The 20,839-nt window shown below is 34.5% G+C and overlaps 2 protein-coding genes across 2 annotated transcripts; one reads left to right on the forward strand and one right to left on the reverse strand.

Annotated features, from left to right (window-relative positions):
• The first annotated feature begins 2,912 nt into the window (after nucleotides 1-2,912).
• On the forward strand, nucleotides 2,913-14,421 carry LOC128865987 (tetraspanin-9-like). Its single transcript, XM_054106437.1, has 5 exons — nucleotides 2,913-3,272; nucleotides 3,443-3,610; nucleotides 6,621-6,776; nucleotides 7,100-7,291; nucleotides 13,954-14,421. Exons 1-5 carry the CDS (start codon nucleotides 3,213-3,215, stop codon nucleotides 14,023-14,025), a joined length of 648 nt encoding a protein of 215 aa, XP_053962412.1. The 5' UTR covers nucleotides 2,913-3,212; the 3' UTR covers nucleotides 14,026-14,421.
• LOC128865986 (protein late bloomer) lies at nucleotides 14,332-20,261 on the reverse strand. Its single transcript, XM_054106436.1, has 5 exons — nucleotides 20,049-20,261; nucleotides 18,102-18,275; nucleotides 17,856-18,011; nucleotides 14,681-14,878; nucleotides 14,332-14,611 (listed from the first exon to the last, which is right to left on the reverse strand). The coding sequence occupies exons 1-5, from the start codon at nucleotides 20,106-20,108 to the stop codon at nucleotides 14,453-14,455; spliced, it is 747 nt and encodes a 248-aa protein (XP_053962411.1). The 5' UTR covers nucleotides 20,109-20,261; the 3' UTR covers nucleotides 14,332-14,452.
• Nucleotides 20,262-20,839: the final 578 nt, after the last annotated feature.

A 20,839-nucleotide genomic window follows, 5' to 3' on the forward strand; every position in this document is an offset into this window, starting at 1 on the left:
ATTGCATTTCTTTTTTTTTCTCTGATTATTTCTCTTTTAAAATTGTATAAAGTTTCAAACTTTAAAGTATGTTGCTTTTGCTATAGTATGAGCTATATTTTTTACACAAAATTAAGCTTTAACCAAAACAAAAAACCAAGAAATGTAACCTCTCTCTACCAGCTTCTCATACACATCAACTAACATTCGGAATCGATATAAAATTTTACTACCCTTCATTTGTCGGGTAAGCAGCTTAACCAAATGTCTAGCAAAGGATCACGACAATAGATATGTCTGTTTTTACGTATATAGGAATTTAGTATTTAGTAAAATTACATCGAAAAATTTCCTTTTTTCTAGAATTCTTCTAGAAAGTTATGGTAGTTTATTGTTTTTAAAGTCGGGACATTCATTTCTGGAGCTCAGTTTTGCCTAAAGCTTCCGCTAGGTGGCACTGTCTATTTTTATGGTTTTTCACTGAAAAAATAAATTTTTGATGTTTGTTTTATTGTAAAATGCTAGAATCATTCCAATAGTTTTGTTTAGGAAACTAGCATTATGTATTTTAAAACTCTGCTTTTACCCCATTTGGTATCACCCTGGTCTTATAAATAATTCTGTGGTGCCCCAGTATTATTGGCCATTAACATAATTTGAATGAGTTTTTTTTTTTTGTCGTTTTAAAAATATGCACATTTCAAAACCTTAACCCCGCGTCTGCTTATTTTATTCAAAGCAGCTAAAATGTGTTTTTTACGCTCTCTATTTAATAACTTCGAAGCGGAATTGAAATTTCGCCCTGTAGCTCTTCGAGGAAGATATTTCATATGGATGCTTCACGTTTATTAAAACATTTGCTGAAGTCAGATATAGGACTGAAAGAAATATTCTGAGAAAACTATATGGACCTCTGCCACTTGAAGACGGTACTTACAGCATTCGGTACAACGACGAGTTAGACACATTTCTCAGGGATGCAAATGTAATCAGATACATCAAAGTGGAAAGGATTCGATGGTATGGTCACATTTTATGAATAAGCAACTATAGAACTCTAAGGCGACAGAAGAAGAGACCGGCCGAAAAATCGATAGAGAGATGACATCGAAGGCGACTTTAGAGCTATGGGCATATCTGATATCATACGAAAAGCTGATGACCGAGTGATGTGGAGGTGAATTGTAACGGAAGCAATGGTTCACCCCGAACTGTGATGCTATGATGATGATGATGATGATAGTACTTAATATACTATATGTAGTGAACCTGTAATAAAACTTAATTAAATTAAAAAATAAGTAAAAACATAAACAAATAAATAAAAAATTAAAATCAAAATAACAAAAATAAAAAAATATATTAAGTAAAAAACATAACAACATAAATAAACAATAAAAACAATTACAGGTAAAAAAATAAAATGAAGTACAAAAAAAATACATAAAATATGTAGAAATAAATAAAAAACATAATACAAATATTTAAATAAAAAAATATAAAAGAAATTGAAATAAAACTATAAACAATATAAATAAGCAATAACAACAATTAGAGGTAAAAAAATAAAATTAAGTACAAAAAAAAATAAAAAATTATATTTAAAAAAAAGTTAATTAAAAAATATATAAAATATGTAGAAATAAATAAAAAACATAATAAAAATATTTAAATAAAAAAATATAAAAAAAATTGAAATAAAACTATAAACAATATAAATAAGCAATAACAACAATTAGAGGTAAAAAAATAAAATTAAGTACAAAAAAAAATAAAAAATTATATTTAAAAAAAAGTTAATTAAAAAATATATAAAATATGTAGAAATAAATAAAAAACATAATAAAAATATTTAAACAAAAAATATAAAAAAATTAAAAAAAAAATTTAAATAAAAAAACTTCTTTAAATTTGCTTACCGATCTGTTGTGTTGCATTTCATAGTGGTCTAATAAATACAAAGATACAACAATCAGTGAATTTTATAGAATCGACGTTTGAATTCTTTTAATTTTTAGAGTTTTTTTTTAATTCGGTAACCTTTCATAGCAACATTAACTTAACCTAACAAAATTACCTATTTATATTTCAAAGCTTCAAATACATTTTTTGCAATCCCAAACTTTTTATTGATATTTTTCAGTTTTACAAAAAATATCCAAGGGAAATTTCGAGAATATTTCAAAACTGCTTCATATCAACCGTTAGTCAGTTATGCCGCATGTAGGTGACGCAACAGTTGGTAAATACCATCACAAAGACTTCTTACAAGTATTGAAGTTATCGGCACGCATTACACGGGAAATCACATAGTACTTACGAGGGGCGTTTGAAAGGCCCGTGCAAAGTCAGAGAGGTGGCACTATTGGTGCGTATCGAGGTTATGTTTAGTTAGTAGCATCTCTTGGGAGAATATACATCAAATTTCAGCCAGATCGGTCTATTTATTTATGTTTGGCATTTGTTTGAATGAAGGAAGCCGAGTGATTTACCTTTTCCATCAGGACAGCACAGCAGCTTACTGCTCAGCAGTTGTGCTCGCAAAATTTATGGAAATAGGGTTGCAACTCGTTTCACTTACCCTCTATTCTCCAGACTTGCCTCGTTCTTATTCCTAGGACTACTATTTGTTGCCTAATTTGAAGAAATGGCCGGAGGAAAAAAAGATTTTATTCAAACGAGGATTACACAAAGGAATGACTTTTTTTCTGACCTGAACAAATTCTATTAATCGGAAGTGATCAACAAACTAGAATAGCGTTGGACGAAGGGTATAAAACTTAAAGTAGACTATGTCGAAAAATAAAAAAAAGGCTTACCCCAAACAATTGAGCAGTTTTTTTTGCACGGACGTTTCAAAGAACCCTCGTATGTATGTATGCATATGTATTTATGTTTCAAGAGGGATTCACAAAATGTTTTAGTTTATTTTAGTAATTGGAAGTGAGTAAACTTCACGCTTTTAATCGGCGAAACGGTTTTAGTCCAATAAGAACAAATGCATGGGAAACTCAGTGCGAAAAACATTAGCCTAATAATAAAGTATGTAAATCAATCGTGTTCGTGAATTAAAAACAAAACAGCAACAAACAATTATATCTAAAGCCAGAAAGTGTTTAATTATCAAAGAATGCCAATAAGAAAAAATAAAGAAACAAATAAAAAATAAAAATAAAAAAAATAAAAACCAAAAACAATATAAAAAACCAAGTAAATACTTAATTAAAATAGAAATGATTTGGGCGATTTCTTTAGTTAAACACCTCTTTTGGTGTGCTAACACGCTTGGGCTGGTAAGTAAGTGAGTGAGTGCGTGTGTATGTGCGTGTACTTATTTGCGGACTGTGACCGACTTTACTGATAACTTCAAATCTGCTCTAATTCTCAATTCATTACAAAACTAACAGTTTATTTATTTTACTATTCTGCTTTGTGGTAATTTTTTGTGTGAAAATATTTACAGGTCGTTGGTTTGATTACGGCCTTAATTTGCGTGGTCTTCATGGATTCCGTACAGAATACGCATTTGGTTTATTGCCTATTTGGCTTACTGGTGGGTCTGCTAACAGCTGTGGCAGCTTTGGTGGGCTATAGCGCTATTAGGCCACCGAAAACAGCGATGATGTGGTTGGTAAGAATGGGAATGATGCTCTAAAAAGTACATAAAAGTACGAAATGTAATTAACACTTTTATAAAATAAGTGCATACCGTACACTTTGAATGCAATTGTAAAAAATATAGGTATACATAATACAGGGTGTTCCAAATATAGGTATCTGTAAATCTTAACTTGCAGTTGGCATCATAGGTACCTCCATGAAATAATGTTAATTGCTTTACGGCTGAACATGTCTTGAAAATACTACAAACTTATTTGAAAAAAAGATAGCGAATTGTTCAAATTACTTTATGTCGCCTTTAAAAGGTAAATGTTTTTTTATGAGCAACCTTTTGATAGCAGGAAAGTACTCAGAGAGTTGCTGTAAAGCGGCCTCTATGAGATTTCCGTGAGAAAAAACTCCGTAATCTACGCATATAAATCAATGTATACGCGTATAATTTGGCGAGTCTCTGGGAGTTATAGCATCAGTGAACTATTAAATTAGAAAATGTTACTAGAAACGATGAATCGATTATATGGCCATAATTCCCAACTTTTTGTGCGCTTATATTTAAACAAGCTAGCGCAGCGGGATGCTAAACCATCATCGAACAATCGATCTATTGCGCATTGAGTTTAATAATCGAATAAAAGTTGACTTGGTGACAACTTTGTAAAGATCAATGTTATGTAAATAGTCCAAAAGTGATTCAGTCCAGTAAAATAGAGCCAGAAGTGTCATAGCGTATCGAAAAAAAAATTGAGCTTTCTTCATTTTATTTAATTTTTAAAAAGATACGGCATATAAACCTCTGTAAAAGGTAAAAGGGAAATAAACTAGACGTACTATGAGGAACCATCAGATAACACGTTCACGCTGTAGTCATTGAAAGATTTTTACTCGCCGTCGATTTTATCCATTCGCTTTGGTGATGGTGTTATAGGCAGGCTATTTTAGCGCCCAAACCATCACAATAGTCTCCAGAAAGCTCATGATGGGACTATTCTTAGAGGAGAGGAGTGAACTTCAAAGTCGTAGTCTCGAAATCTTATTTCACCGACTATTACTTTAATACCTACCACGCGTGCAAATTTTCATTTGCGGGCATAAAATGTTGGACGCGCAGTAGTCTTTGAACTGAGCTCAGCTGAACTTACTAGAGAACACATATTAGTCAAGACAAAACTTTCAGTGTGCAGAAGGTCCTTGTCGGAGGCAACGAAATACAAAAAAAAAATAAAAAAAAATTATATCCGCCGCAGATGGCCGCCGAACCGGAATGGGTTGTGCGTGCCTACCATTTAGTAGTGCCCGTGTTCAAAATCCGCTGTGGATACCGAACACCACAAATTTTAGAAACTCATAACAAATCATCTGCCGTTCAGAGGCGGCGTGAAACTTTTGGTCCCTCCATTTATGGAAAACATCACACCACAAATTGGAAGGGTTTACACTCTTATACTATATACTATATATATGATATACATGGTTTTCCACTGTAATCTACCCCAATGTCGGTACTAGCCGGTACATACCTTCTGCTCAAATATGAACGAGACGGTATCAATAAAACGGTCCGCGGATGATATATGGCAAAAATAAATTTTTTGTTTTTTGGTAGGACTGTTATAAGCTCACATGGCAAATTTCAGCGTGATATGTCACATAGTTTGTTTTCTGTGCTACTGTAAACAAGTCAAGCTCATTTGTTATGGGGATCAGTTGTTCGTCTCTAGACAAGCCATGTTAAAAGAATTAGCTCTAACCCTAAAGAGGGTAGGCATAAAACTGCCAATGATTGTAAATTGCATACCAAAGCAAGCAGGTTTGGCTTTAATTTCACGTATATTGTTATCCTGTGTTTGTAACAATACAAGCATCTACATCTCAGTCATTTGCGACTACCGAGTCAATCCACTTCTTCTTCTTCTTGTCAATATCATCGGCATACGCCAACAATTGTACGCTCTTATAAAATATTGTGTTCTGCGACTAGTACGATCCAAATCAGGTTAAAGAAGTCACACGACAGCGAGTCTCCCTGTCTCGTTTGGTATCAAACGGCTCGGAGAGGTCCTTCCCAATTTCGATGGCGTTGCTGGTATTGAACAACGCAATTTTGCATAGCCGTATCAGTTTTGCGGGGATACCAAATTCACACATCGCGGCATATAGGAAACTCTTTTTCGTGCTGTAGAATTCAGCTTTAAAATCGCCAAAAATATGGTGCGTGTCGATTCTCCTTTCATGGGTATTTTCCAAGACTTGGGGTATTGTGAATATCTGAAACTGATGCATGCACCTTACCAGCTTCTCGCCGCCATGTTTGCATAGTTCAGACGGCAGTCCACCGGCTCCCGCGGCTTCAATCCACTTATTGTCATAAAAAGACCAACAGGCAATGCATGCAATGTTTTAAGCCACCTCCAAACGGCAGATGTTTATGTTTTATGAGGAGCTTTTTCGTAGCAGAAATATACTCGGAGGCCTAATATTACCCGCCACTGGGCCACTATTTAGTTTGAAGTTCAATCCGCCTTATTACGCTTATATCATACAATTATAATAAAGGTATGTAGAAAATTCATAGAAGCTTATCTTATGGCTCACTTACATCAAAAAAATATGACTTATATTCAGTGCTGTCTTCTTAAAAAAGATAGGTTGAATACGTCAAGGCGAATTCGTGAAACGACAACAGCACCAAGAAGTTATTACGCGTACACCCTTTTTGAGGGATTGGCCGAGCTCCTCCTCCTATTTGTGACATGCGTCTTGATGTTGTTCCACAAATGTAAGAAGAGATTACAACCAAATTATTTGGTACAACAGCGAGAGAGGAAGATACTTACCATAGATGTAGCTCTCAGTAACTCTTCTCAAATGGACCTTCTTTAGATTGAGTACTTAAATACCCTAAATATGTACCTTTTACTCTTTAGCTGAGTTCCACATGCTGTATATACAAGTACCACTATTAGATATGTCTAGAATGTAACGGCATGCAAATTACATTATTAAATTTTATTTCTTTAAAGTATTGCGCTTTGTTTACAATTCTATTCGTCATCCAAATGTACATTGTGACGCATTTCCAAGCGAGAAATATAGTTACTGCTACAGTAGAAGACATTGAGTTGCTTTGGGAAAGGGAATTGGTGAGCGAAGGTCCAATGGCCAGTATTGAAAGTCGGGTAAGTGCAAAAGCTAAGTAAATAAATTCAAGTGAGCTCTGAATGCAAAAAATATGCAGCCGTAAAAATTAAAAGTTTAGTCAAACAGCTTTTTTTCCACAAGCTTTGTATTCCATAAAATATATAAATTGACTTTAAAATGCTTCACGATTAGTGAACTTCTACGAAAATTAGACTGAAAATAACACCTAAAATCCATTTTATTGTTAAAGTAATATTTGGCCTGTTAAATGATGCCATTTGAGTGTTTAATGAATTAAATGATTTTAAGCATAACCGTTGATTTTGTTTTGTTTTGCTTATTTTTTATCTCACATTTGCAGTTCCACTGCTGTGGTCTAAATAATTACAGTGATTACACGTCTACGAATATGCCACTGCCTGCCAGTTGTTTTTATACGGAAAACGACGCTTGGATTTACTATACTGATGGCTGTTTGGAGAAAGTGAAATTCGCCGCTTATCGGGCAAGTAATGCTTTGTCCATCACTGGATTTCTTCTGACTGCGACGCAGGTAGGCATGCAAATACTTATGTATATACAGGGTGGGCCAAATAAGACCTACTAATGTCCGTACTAAGGTCCCTAGTTTGCCTAGCAGTATGCGCAGTTGCTCCATCTTGTTGAAACCACAAATTAGAATACTACTCCGCCATTGGCCGCAAAAAGTTTTCAATCAATGTTCTGTAAGAAGCTCCTGAAGCATTTTATCCTCATTTCCGAAGAAATATGGACCGATAACTGTAGTGACCATAACACCGCACCAAACAGTACATTTAGATGGGTGCAACTGATGTTGGTGTGTTGCCATTGGATTTTCAGAGCCCCACAATCTACAGTTTTGTTTGTTGACATAACCATTTAAATGGAAATGCGCTACATCCGACATATGCCGATATTTACGCTGCGTTAAAACAATTGATCGTTGACAAGAATAGAAAAACTCGATAATTTTAACGCGTTGTGTTGTACTGTAGGGTTCCATAATAAATTTCCAACAATTCAATTATAACCTACAAAAAGAGAAAAATAAATATATCAAAAAATAAAAAAGTTATTTGTGCTTAACATTAGTAGGTCTGATTTGGCCCACCCTGTGCATACATAGATGTATTTACATAATTAAAAACTGTATTTTCATGTATTCTTAAGTGGCATACAGGAGCACACTAATTTTTAGAATAATTTGTAGAATAGTTTCCATTATTTTTTTTCTAATGATGTAAAGTATCTAATTGGCGCTTGCACCCTTTATTGGATGTTTGGTCGAGATCCTCCCCTATTTATGGTATGCATCCTGAGCTGTCTCCGAAGGGTAGATATTGTTTTGTAATGACCTTTTTCGTGGCAGAAATACAAACGGAGACTTGCCATTGCCTGCCGAAGAGCGACGGCTATTTGAAAAAAACTGCTTTTATCAATTGGTGCTTTATGCCCGGAGAAAGTTTGTATGTACAGTAGAAACTCGATTCTTGCACGTAATGAAAACCGGGCGCGGTGTAAGTTGCGAGGTTGCTGCAAGTATTTAGGCATTTTTTTTTAAATGACAGCAATCCAAATAATTTATTTTTACTACATTAATCTAATACATTTTAAAGCAATTATCTGAAATCAAAAGAATATTCGATTTTGGTTTCTGAGCCTCTGCAGCGTCGTAATATCGTTTAAGCAAGCATTGTTTGCTGTGCCCAATCTAAGTATATATTGAATGCTCGATTTCCCAATAAGTATTATTTGAGTGGCTCAGTGCCATCCTTGCCTAACCCTCAAAATTTCATATATGGAGTTATTATGCGACACTACTTAGAAATACTCCAAACTATCCGTGCTAAAGTTGCACATCCCTAATTTTTGAACGAGACAAGGCTGACATCTAATTAGATGATTCAAACTTTCCTAAAAAGGCTGTTTAATTTTTAATTACCTATTAACTTTCTTACTAATTATTAGGAAATGACTAAATTGAGGCTTAGGCAAGGATGGCACTGAGCCACTCATTTATACCTTATGATTTCCACCGGCATTTGTACAAGCAAGCAACATTATTATCTCCTTACTGAGCTTATGCTCCGGAGCTGAAGCTTTTTTTGAGCCCACAAGAGTTTTATTGGGTAAGAGCTTCCAAAATAAGTCAGACTCATCGGCATTGTATATCTGATCTTTTGTGAAACTGAAGTCCATAATTGTTTTGTTAAATTTGTCCGAAAATGGGTGGATAAAGTCATTTTTATTTGGTAATGTTTCTCCGCAAATTTTTAGCCATCGTATTCCATGCCTCTTTTTAAAGCTTGCAACCCAACCATTGCTAGCGTGGAAGCCTGCAGGCTTTTTCTGAATTTTGGCATATAATAACTTCCCTTTTTCTTTTAGAACAGAACTTGTAATCGTCAGTAATGTTAAGAGTTTTCCTTTTACATGGACCGCATTCAGATCACTTAACAAACTTCTTTAAGCACTGTTCATTTTTTTTTAATATTGTTGATCTATATACGTGGACATTTTTACCTAATTCATTAATGTAAATTCCCGCATTTAATTTGTCTAAAGTGTCAGCTTTTTCTTTTATTGTAAACAGCGTAAATTCTCTCTTTGCCACTATGAGACCACACCATGCAAAAGTTAATGCAAAACTGTCATTTCCTGAGCAAATGAATTAGACAGTACTTCCCCTAAATTCATTCAGCTGATTCAATTCAAAAAATATCATTACCAGAACGACATCAACGGTACTTTCCCGAGCAAAAATATAACGTAAAAAGCAGAGGGTTAAAGCAAAAAAGAAAGACAAAACAAATAATGTCACAATTATCGAATTAAACATTTTTGAATGCAGCAAGTACTGAGTACGCAAGGAAAAAAAATTTGGGGTCGCAAGTATTGAGGTGTGCAAGAATCGAGTTTCTACTGTGAAATCATAAATTCAAAACTTTATCACGCAGTCATTTTTAACTGTCAAGGTTTGGTGCAATTTTGATTGAAAACAGATTGAAACGAAAAAAATGTTTAAACCTCAAACTAACATTTAAAAATAAGTGGACTTACAAGCAAAAAAAACACATTTTTATTAAATAATCTTTCGAAACGAAAATCTCGAAAACGTTTAAGTTCTGAACATCATATTATGTAACCAAATTAACTAGAAATTATATAATTATTAATGTTCTTACTCAACTAGGATGACTTTCCTGGTAACCATCTATGGACTTTTGACCAAGTAGCTGAAGTCGACTTAGCACTTTGTCTAATCAAAATACCACAGTTTTGTACATCTTTCTAACTATCTGAAGATTATAAATATAATATTATATATCCCTTATATGGTACTGAGTATGGCATTTGGTAGTAAATATACGAGGTGTGTTTGTTAAATAGCAAGACTAAGGCTGCTATGGTATAAAGGAAATGCATATGTGCCGAACACCAGCGCTACTCAGCTGTTTATTTGGTATTCCCTTTCGAATACATTACCTCACGCTTCTGTACACTTATCAGTATATGGGTGTGTTCGCCGCTCTCAATAATTACAGCAACATTGTGACCCCATTACTTTTTAATAGCCTTTTGCTGATACTCAACTGATTAGTAGTTGCATTATTGCAGAAGTTATTTCGCGCCGAACGTGTTGTTTTTAAATATGGAAACTTGGATCCATAACTTCGTTTCATTTTCACTCAATTTTACGCTTAAACTAATAAATGAATAATATTAAACTTCAAGTAGTATGTCTTAAATAAAAACTCACTTTTAGTCTTTCATTTCAACTCGGTAGTGAAGATTTTTATATTTAGCTTGATTAGCTAGTGATGAGCATCAGATTGTTAACATTTTACTGACAAAACGCGCGACGTTGGCATTGTTGCTGTAAATTTGTGACAGTACGTGAGCCATCTCATAAAAAATAACACTACCGCAATTATTTTGGTTCGATCAAACTCTATAGTTATAGACTTCATTCGCATAATTTTTCAAAAAAAATGCAAGTATAATATAAAGTATTGAGCAGTTGTGAAATTTGAAAGTTGAAAGTCTTGGAAGTCTTGGAATAGACCTATGAAAGGAGAATCGACACTCACCATCTTTTTAAAAATAAGTTTCCTATATGCCGCGGTGTCTTAATTTGGTATCCCCGCAAAACTAATACCTCTATGCAAAATGACGTTGCTCAATACCGGCAACGCCATCGAAATTGGGAAGGACCTCTCTGAGCCGTTTGAGACAGTGTGACTCGCTGTCGTGCTGGAAAAGATCGTGCGAACCACGGAACTTAATCGTTTAAGCATAATTTTTTATAAGAGCGTATAACCGCGCTGTTGGTTCTGCGTTTTCCAAATTGGATAAAGAAGAAAAGCGAATGGGTCTGGTGTAGATCGAGGGCAAAACGAAGTACCTCCTGTCATCAAACAAACAGTCAGGGCACTTGCATATCAGCACCTACGTGACTGTTGACAGTTATGATTTCGAGATTGTAAAAGGCTTCGTATATTTAGGAACCAGCATTAACACCGATGGCGTTGAAATCGAATGAAGAATCTCTCTTGCCAACAAGTGCTACTTTAGACGAAGTAAGCAATTGAGTAGTGAAGTCGTCTCTCGACGAACAAAACTAACACTCTACAAGGCTCTCATCATGACCGCTGTTGTTGTTGCTGTTGTAGCAGTAACTTTGCCCTGTCAGAGTAGTGTAATCACCGGTCCTCTTCGCCTAGCTCATCTAATGGTAGGCCCAGGAGACTAGCTGTTTCGACGGGTTGGATCCAGAGGGATAGGGATGTTAGATGAGTGGGTTTGATGGGGCATGTGAAAAGGTGGTTAGTGTCGTGCGGATGCCTTCACATGCTAGACATATGTTTAGTATGTCGGATTCGATTCTGGCTAAGTAGGAGTTTAACCTGCTACCGTATCCAGAACGTAATTGTGCCAAGGTTACGCGGGACTCTCGGGGAAGTTGGAGCTCTTCGTCTGCGGTTGGTGGTGATTGGACTCCTATAACGGCATTTGGGGGTCGGGAGATTAAGAAGGTGGTGAGAGTCTCACGATGAATGTCGTTTATGGTCTGTCTGTACATTGTCCGATCCAGACGCTGTCTGTCTGGTTTGTCTAGGATGTCGTCAGCGTAGTTGAGGAAATGCCTTCTGATGTGCCTGGGAGGTGGCTCAGGCTCAAGTAGGTGTCTGCATGGGTGAGGCCTGTTAGTCTTTTTATTTAATAGTCACACCACACGAAGCGCGGTTACCCCTGCGAACTCATAATGGCGAGAAAATAAATAGATTACCCCAAATTTATGACTGATATAACTCGAGTCTTTGTTCTTAGACGTTTTCGAGAAAGTGACATGGCATCGAAAGGTTTGAAATATTCATATATTTTCCGAATTAACGCCTACAGCCGGGATGACCGAAAAAAGATGTTCTGATATGGAATTTTCAAGAGACATGGTTTTAAGCGACCTACTTAGGTAAATTATATATTTGTAAAAAGTCTAAAGTAATACCTTGATGAATCACTGATGAAATTTCGTATCTGGTGTGGATAACTGCTATGTAAATACTGATGAATTGCTTCATATAAGCAGTGCTTTTACTGGGGATTGCTGGATGGTGGACAGTAAACAATGGAAAATAAGAGACGATTTTCTTTCGAACTTAAGAAAGACTTCGAAAGACGGAATGTTTATTGCAGAATCGGCGAAGTTTCCTTTATAAAATATATTTGAAGAGGACTGGCTGATTTCTTAATGGATTGTTGATGACCTATCAGGTGTATACCTATGAAATGAGACTTTTTTCAATTTCAAACGTTTATTAACAAAAAATGGTTACAAATTTAATCTTCGAAATGATAGCCATCGCTAGCGACACATTTTTCCCATCTCTCAGGCAATTTGTGGATGCCGCGCCAAAAAAATTGGCCGTCTCTGGCCGCAAACCAATCATCGAGCCAGTTTTTGGCTTCTTCGTGAGAATTGAAGCGCTGCTCGCCAAGTGAGTGGCCCATCGATGCAAACAAATGATAATCGGAAGGCGCCAAGTCTGGTGAGTAAGCCGCATGCACCAGCGGTTCCCAATATCGTACGTCTCCACCAATTCCCGGGCCGCTCTTGTTCGATGTGGCGGTGCATTGGCATCAAGAAAAATTACTTTGTCACGCCGATCAGCATATTCTGGGCATTTTCGGTGTATAGCGCTGTTCAAATAGACAAATTGTCGTTGGTAGCGTGCACCGTCAACTGCTTCACCTGGTTTTAATAGCTCGTACCAAATCATACCACGCTGATCCTAGAAAACACACAGCATTGCCTTGCGGCCGCAGCGATTTGGTTTGGCTGTTGTTTATGGCTTGTGGCCGGGCGGACCATACGATCGTTTACGCTTGGGATTGGAGAAATACGCCCATTTTTCATCACCCGTAACGATTCGATGCAAAAAAGACTTCCTTTTGTACCGGGAGAGCAGCATTTCACAAGCGGCTTCACGATGTCCGCAAATCGTAGTTAGAAGGCACGAAATTCAACATTTTTAAGAGCGACAAAAATGCATTATTGTATGAAACGTAACAAACAATGAACTGAATATTGTTGACGGATGACGGACGAAAAAAACAAGACATTTGGGAAGGTTTAAAAATATTCTTAGCGATATGGTGTATTGGTGGTATATTGAGAAGTTATCAATTTTTTTTATGCTGTCGTGCTATTTTTTATTTATATTGTTTCGTAGCACTTCTAAAATGTCGGCACCTGCTGCTCTAGTTAGATTATAAATCACAAAATGTTGGCCAATTTTTCCCCAAGGTTATCTTCTTCGCTTTACTCAAATGTGATATTTCTACTATGGGTAACTAGTACACCAAGCCTCATATACATATGAACTTGTAAGCGTTTTCGATCTCGTTAGTCAACTTCTCACCAACAGTTCTCACCAGTTTCTCTTATCGGAAACATCCTACTAGTCCCCAGTGAATATACCATATTGGCGCTACATGCTTCGAAACTGGTCGGCTTGCTTTGTAGCTTTGGTAGCTTTTTTCCTTGTTTTTGTTGTGCCCCCTTGCACTAAAAAACTAAAAAGAAACTTGACCGAAATCAGTCACGTTTGTACCTCATCATTATTATTATCTCGTTGAAACGTATAAACAGATGCATACTTTAATAAACCTTTTCTTTTGTTTTTCTTTCAGCTGCTAGCTTTAATATTTTCAATCACACTCACTTTAATATATCATCGAACAGGAGAGTATGAAGCATTTTAATAATAGAATTAATATTTATTTTTTTCAAGTTTAGCATTTAAATTTTACTGTTAATTAAATTTTATCTGAAAAACAGACAAATATTTGATTCCACTGCATTTCTATTAAAGGTTTTTATTAAAAAATAGTCGAATCGCATTAATTTAGACTACAATATATGTACATATTTATGTAACTGTACAATACAAAAATTTATACTATATTTAAGAGTAATGAGAAGGATATGAAGGATGACATGAATTTACATTTTCTATATAAGTGTGTATATATATAAGTATGTCTTACATAACTCTACAAAACTGTACTAAGAATTTATATTTATAAAAAATTTATAACTCTAATTTTTATACATTAATTTTATGAACAACTAAATGCCATTTCATTAAGTTTTCTGCATTAGTTTTTTTTACTGTTGTTGGCATTTACATTAATTGGATAGCAAGTGGGTCCGCGAGTTGACATGGTTTAGGGGTGGCACCGGCTGTTGAGCCACATAACCATCCTCTGCATTGCGTGTGCGATCGGGTGAGCGATGGCGTTTGAAAAGCAAAAGGCTCAAAACGCACGAATAAAGGAAAACTGCGCACTGTAATACAAATGGAACGAAATAAAATTATTATTCCAGCTTGTGCGGCGATAATATGCCTTCACTTACTTCACTGATCAATAGCGACCAGTTGAAAATATTTTCACGCTCCATTGTTTTATGATACGAGGTTTCCATTGCCTCAACGCAGCCGCGAGAAAATAAATTCGTTTCAAGCGTGGAATTTTGGTAGCGATAACAGCTCGAAGGTATTGACATACGTCTGTACTTGTAATCATTGGCATTATAGAGACCACAGCAGTGATACTGTTGGATGATAACAAAATATGGTATATAAATAAGGAAAATGCTCGGGGGAAAGAATACAGAAGGAAATTGTGTATTGTTAAAAAAATGTACTACATTTAATAAAATTAAAATTGAAAAAAAGAATCGAATTAAAATGAAATAAAGTAGATTACAACAAAATAAATCAAAACAGAGAAAAAGAGATTAAATTTACTAAGATACACAAAAACATAAAAATAAAATAAAATTATTAAAATCAAATAAAATAAAATAAAATTATTAAAATTAAAGTAAATTACAGAAAAATAGGTCAAAATGGAGAAAAAAAATTGATTAAATTGAATTAAATACACAAAAAGAAAGTGTATATTAAAATAAAGTAAATTACAATAAAATATCAAAACAAAATTGATAAAAACCCAAATTTTCTAAAGGAGAATAAAATACAATTAAATAAAAACAATTATTTGATTCTGAAAAAAATTAAATAATTAGTATGAATGGAATAAAAAGTAGCTAAGTAAAAAAACATACATATATGTATTTACAAATCGCTCATTTACTGCAACAAAAAAACTAAAGTCTTTTCTTTCCATTTCCTCTAATGAGTTACTGTTAATATGTATATACCGCCAATAATTTTGTGCACATTATGAAAGAAGGGCCCGGGTCATTTCTGCATATCAAACTAAATGATTTAAGGGGTTACATGGGTTTCGTGGGTTCAAAAAATCGATTTTTTTGCTTATTGATTTCTACAATATCTCAAGAATAATAGCCTAAATTTTCAAGTCGATCCGAATAATAGTTTCGGAGATACAGCCTTTGGAAGGTGTGCGCTCCAAGCCACTGGTATTGTTACTCAAAACTTTAAACGCGTTTTTCTCGGAACCGTGTTTTTAAAGTCGGTTGTCAAATGTTCTCGAAAACTACTTAACCGATCTTGATGAAATTTTACACAAGTGTTCGAGATACAATTTACTCGTGCTTGAACGAAGGATTTTTTTTTAAATTACACCTATTTAAAAAAAAAAAACAAAATGTCAAGCAAATTTGACCGAAATTTTTAGTTTTTTACGAAAAATGTCTGCCAAAATTACAATTTTTACTTTTTTTTTCTTTCCTTCGTTCAAGCACGAGTTTATGTATGTATGTATATATATATAATTGGCGCGTACTCTCTTTTTGGGTGTTTGGGCGAGCTTCTCCTCCTATTTGTGGGGTGCGTCTTGATGTTGTTCCACAAATGGAGGAACCTACAGTTTCAAGCCGACTCCGAATGGTAGATATTTTTTATGAGGAGCTTTTTCATGGCAGACATACGCTCATAGGTTTGCCATTGCCTGCCGGGGGGCGACCGCTATCAGAAAAATGTTTTTCTTAATTTTTGGCGTTTCTCTGAGATTCGAACTTACGTTCTGTCTGTGAATTCTGAATGGTAGTCACGCACCAATCCATTCGGCCACGGCGGTCGCCCGAGTTTATGGTCTTAACAAAAACACTTATGTTTGTTTTTTCATTTTCGATGATCCTGTCAGGAGTTATTCTGACAACGCGGACGCACCTTTTTTTCGAGGGGTCACCGGAAATGACGTCACAATGGAGGAGGTTTAATTTTTTGTTTTGAAAATTTCAGACATTATTCTTTAAATATGCATCTATAAGACAGAAAAAAGTTTGAATTAAATAAATATTTTTTTACATAGAAAAAAAAAATTTAAATTAGCCTTTTATTTCCCGACGAAACCCATGTAACCCCTTAATGTCTGTGTATAAGGGTCAAAATGTTAGACCCTTTGGGATCGGCAAATTCCTCTGATGGAGGTACCATCTAGTCGGAACAAATTTAACTTCTCGGAGTTATTTCTCCCTTTGTGATTTTAAGGAAATATATGGATATTAGAAAACACAAAATTCGTTGAAACGGATTTATTGTGTTTAATAGTAGATACTTATCTATATAATTTATATAAAAGTTTAGTTTAAAAAAAAAAAAAAAATTCTACTCTACTGATCCCGGAAATCTTTCCTTTCCTGTTAAAATTTCCTGGTTAAATTAAGACTAGCTCAAATGGGATCGGGTTAACAAAAGAAAAAAATGGAAAATATTAATGTTTCTGCATTACATTAAAAAATATAATATAAAATAAAAATTTAAACAATTAAAAACTTAAGTTAAATAAATGGTCCCGTCTGGAACGCTGCAATACTGCAAAATGTTTTGTGACAAGCCCGAACAGACAACTTTCAAACTAAAACTTGGCAGAAAAGACTTTCGGTTGATAGTCGGTATAATTACAGGACTCAACCCGCGCGGTCAGCATACGACCACCATTGGAATCATTGAGGTCTCGATTTGCCTGTCTTTCTTGCTTAGCGGAGGCGGATGGCTCTGAGCATTTTCTCTGTGAGTGTATCGCATTTGCTAAGGTTACGAATTTTGGGAACAAGTAAAATTCGTTCTCTCAAACTGGATGATATTTTCAGATTTATCAAAGGATCTGGAAAAATCTCACAGGTCTAACTACCTCTATTCCTCTATTCTATTCTATCTTTTTCCTTCTGTTATTTCTCTCCTTTCCTACTTGACTATCTACCCTTTAACTTTCCTGAGCTTTAAATACAATGAGCTTTTTAGCCTGAGTGTTTTAGGAGCTACCAAATCTCTCTGTACTTCTTTGCTCGACCTTTCAAATTTCAAATTCCAATTTCAAGTAAAATAAAAATTAAGAATAATAGTAAATTAAATGAACTTAAAAAAATAATGCTACCTAAATTAAAATGCTATAAAATAAAGTAGAATATACAGAAAAGGAGTAAAATAATATCTTATATAATATAATATTAAAGATCAACTCAAGTAAAAAATAAAATAAAACATAATAAAACAAAATAAAATATTATATATTAACATCAAATAAAATGTAATAAAAGCAAAAGAATTTAAAAATATACTAACAATCTTAATTAAATAAAGAAAAAAATACACACTCACATTAGTCTCCACCGCACGCATTGCCTTCGGATTCACATCCACTTCATCCCAGGCATCCTCCAGCAGATCCAACGCATTCGTGAAGAATTTCTGGTGCTTATATGTCTGCATTTGTAGTAATTGCGTCGCCAACAACATTAGCATGAAGAACGAGTACTTTAGTGCGTAAATGTTTGAAAATAAAAATTTTATAAATAAACAAACCATCAACATACATATGTACTATATGTACAACACATCACATACAATCACATTAACGCCCAATGATTCACAGACGACGCCGTAACAGCCAAAAAGCGTGGCCATGCATACAAAAGACCCCAAAATGATACCAACTATGCAGTAAGTATGCTCGTCTGTATTCGGTATGGCATACTCCAAACCGAAAGTGTTCAAGCAAACAATGCAAACGCCAAGTATCTGAGTAAAGAGGGTAAAAAGGCAAGAAAAAGTGCAAAAAATGAAATAATAAGCAAACAAAAATAATCGTATATAGGTCAATCAGCCACTAACACAACAAGTGAAATTTTTAATTGCAATAGTGTGCGTGTACATACATACCGCCAGCGTCAAAATAAAGTATACCTTCACGTACTGCTAAGTTTTGACTATTTATTTATTTATTTTGTAAGTTCAACTATTTTTTATAAAAATATAGTTTATACTACAAGAACCACATACTCGTAAAGCAAAGTTTCGAGCTTTGTATAAAATTTGTAAGAATTCGGCAAATTTTCATCAACATTTCAACCTTTTTACTGAGCATTTTTAGAAAAATTTCGGGAATGCAGTTTTATAGATCATAGAATTATGGTCTTTGGTATTTGCACTTTATTATGCAAGTTTCAAGTGGTTCAAAAATTGCCTTGATTTTTGGCAATTTTTTCTGCTGGCGGTGCTGGTGTTTAAAAAAATGTGGAGTAGGCGTTAAGGTGGAACACCACTGTGATTTTTCAAAAAAATCGATTTTTTTTACATTTTCTTAAAGTAGATATATTCAAAAATGTGTAAAAGAAATGCAACTTAAAATCTTGAAAATTGACGAAGTTATACCCAATACAATAAGTGCAGGTGGTGAGTTACAACGGCCCAATGAAAGCTTTAAACGCGTTTTTCTCAAAACCACTCTTCTGAACGCGGTGGCCTCGATTTTTCGAAGTTTTATGAACTAATTACATTTTTTTTTTATTTTTTATTTTTTTTTTTTTTTTTTTTATTTGAAAAATTGGAAAAGTAATGAATTACAATCACAATGAATTAAAAAGCATTAGCGACTAGGCCATCAGCTTAATTTTTTTTTTTTTTTTGTGCATGTATTGGCTACAGTCGTGCATAGCCGTTTTTTTGAATTTCAAAAATTTATATTTTTTCAAGCCTTTCGTAAACAAAAAAAGGGTAAAAACACAAATTCATTTTGCAAACCTGCACCATTTTCTCAAAAAAAAAAAAAAAAAAACAAGAAAAAAACCGCCACGTACGACGATAGCCATTGATGTATAGATTAAGAATTTTTTTGGATTTTTGCTTTCAGATGATTTTTCACCCCTGTATCGTGACCACCAGAGTGCATCGGTTTTTTATTTATTTACAATTTTAATTTTTAATATTTTTTAATAAAAATTTATCACAATGGGCTATGAGCCTGAGTGTGTCCCACAGGACAACCGCTTCAACCTAATAAAAATTTGTGTCAGTATAGTTGAATATATGTTAAATAAATTATAATTTGTCCGATCATCAAATAATCATCCCTACTTATAAAAAAAAATTCATGAAAACCACTTAATTTTCACGCGTTCATAGTGGTGTTCCCGCTTAAATGGAGAAAATGCACAACACCGCAACCGAAAACAATTCCCAAAAATCAGTGTAAAAAATCACACTACTTGAAACTTGCATTTGACTCAACCAGATTTCATTGAGCTATAAAACTGCATACCCGAAATTTTTCTAGAAATTCTGAGTAAAATATTTGATGAAAAGATGGTAGTTTTTGTAGTACGAACTATATTTTTATAAAAAAGTAATTGATTTTACAAAAAAAGAAAAAAAAAATAGTAAAAATGTATCAATACACCTTATTTTGACGCTGACTGTATATAGTTGGAGAGAACAACTGAATAAATTTTGCATGCTATTTTTGTTTGCTTGTTTTTTGTTTAGTTTTATTTTTGGCTTTTATTGCCTACTCACCAAACTAAAGAAATTGAAAGCGAATACGAAACACTTGACTGCCGAAAAGATTACACTCATTTTATATTATAGTTTAATTTCACTATTAAGCCGCGTTAAATGTTAAAAACAATGAAAATATTTATTGTCTGGAATTGCAAACGATTTGTTTCCTTACGCCTCGAAACATTAACTGAAGCCGGTGTCAGAAAATTTTATGTAAAGAAATAAATATTGAATATTACTTGTCAATGGCACAGGGCGATATTTTTATTCTACTTTGTATGCCCAACGAACAGTATTATGAAAAGTGGTTTTTTAGCCATTCTATAGCTATTAATATTTATTTCCATTGGTGTTGTAACGACATAATAGTAACAGCAGCGGCAGTTCGCGGGTGGATATTAGTTTTTTGATTTTTTTGTCGGGGCAAACTAGCAAGTACGGCACTCAGACACAATTAAGTCCATTTACCGCACTCGGGTTCCCTTTTTAATTTTCTTTAAACCCACTCGACCTCCGAAGAAATCTGAGCAGATTTTGAGGTGCCAAGGAGCCAAGGTTGTCGCTTCTTAACACATCAGTGTCAAAGACCTCAAGCCTGATTCGGGTGAAGTCCGGGCAGACGCACAGCCCACTTTCTATGGGCCGTCTTATCCACCCCTTCACATGCTGGGCAGAGGGCACTGTCTGTGGGTGGTTTAGTTTTTCACTAAATAATTTTCTCTTCGCACTCCGGCATAATTGAAAATATCGCATCTTTCAAAACTTCTCTATTTCTATACGATTTTAGGCGAGACATTTCATTTACA

This window comes from Anastrepha ludens, chromosome 6 (assembly GCF_028408465.1).
Source record: "Anastrepha ludens isolate Willacy chromosome 6, idAnaLude1.1, whole genome shotgun sequence".
Taxonomy (NCBI): domain Eukaryota; kingdom Metazoa; phylum Arthropoda; class Insecta; order Diptera; family Tephritidae; genus Anastrepha; species Anastrepha ludens.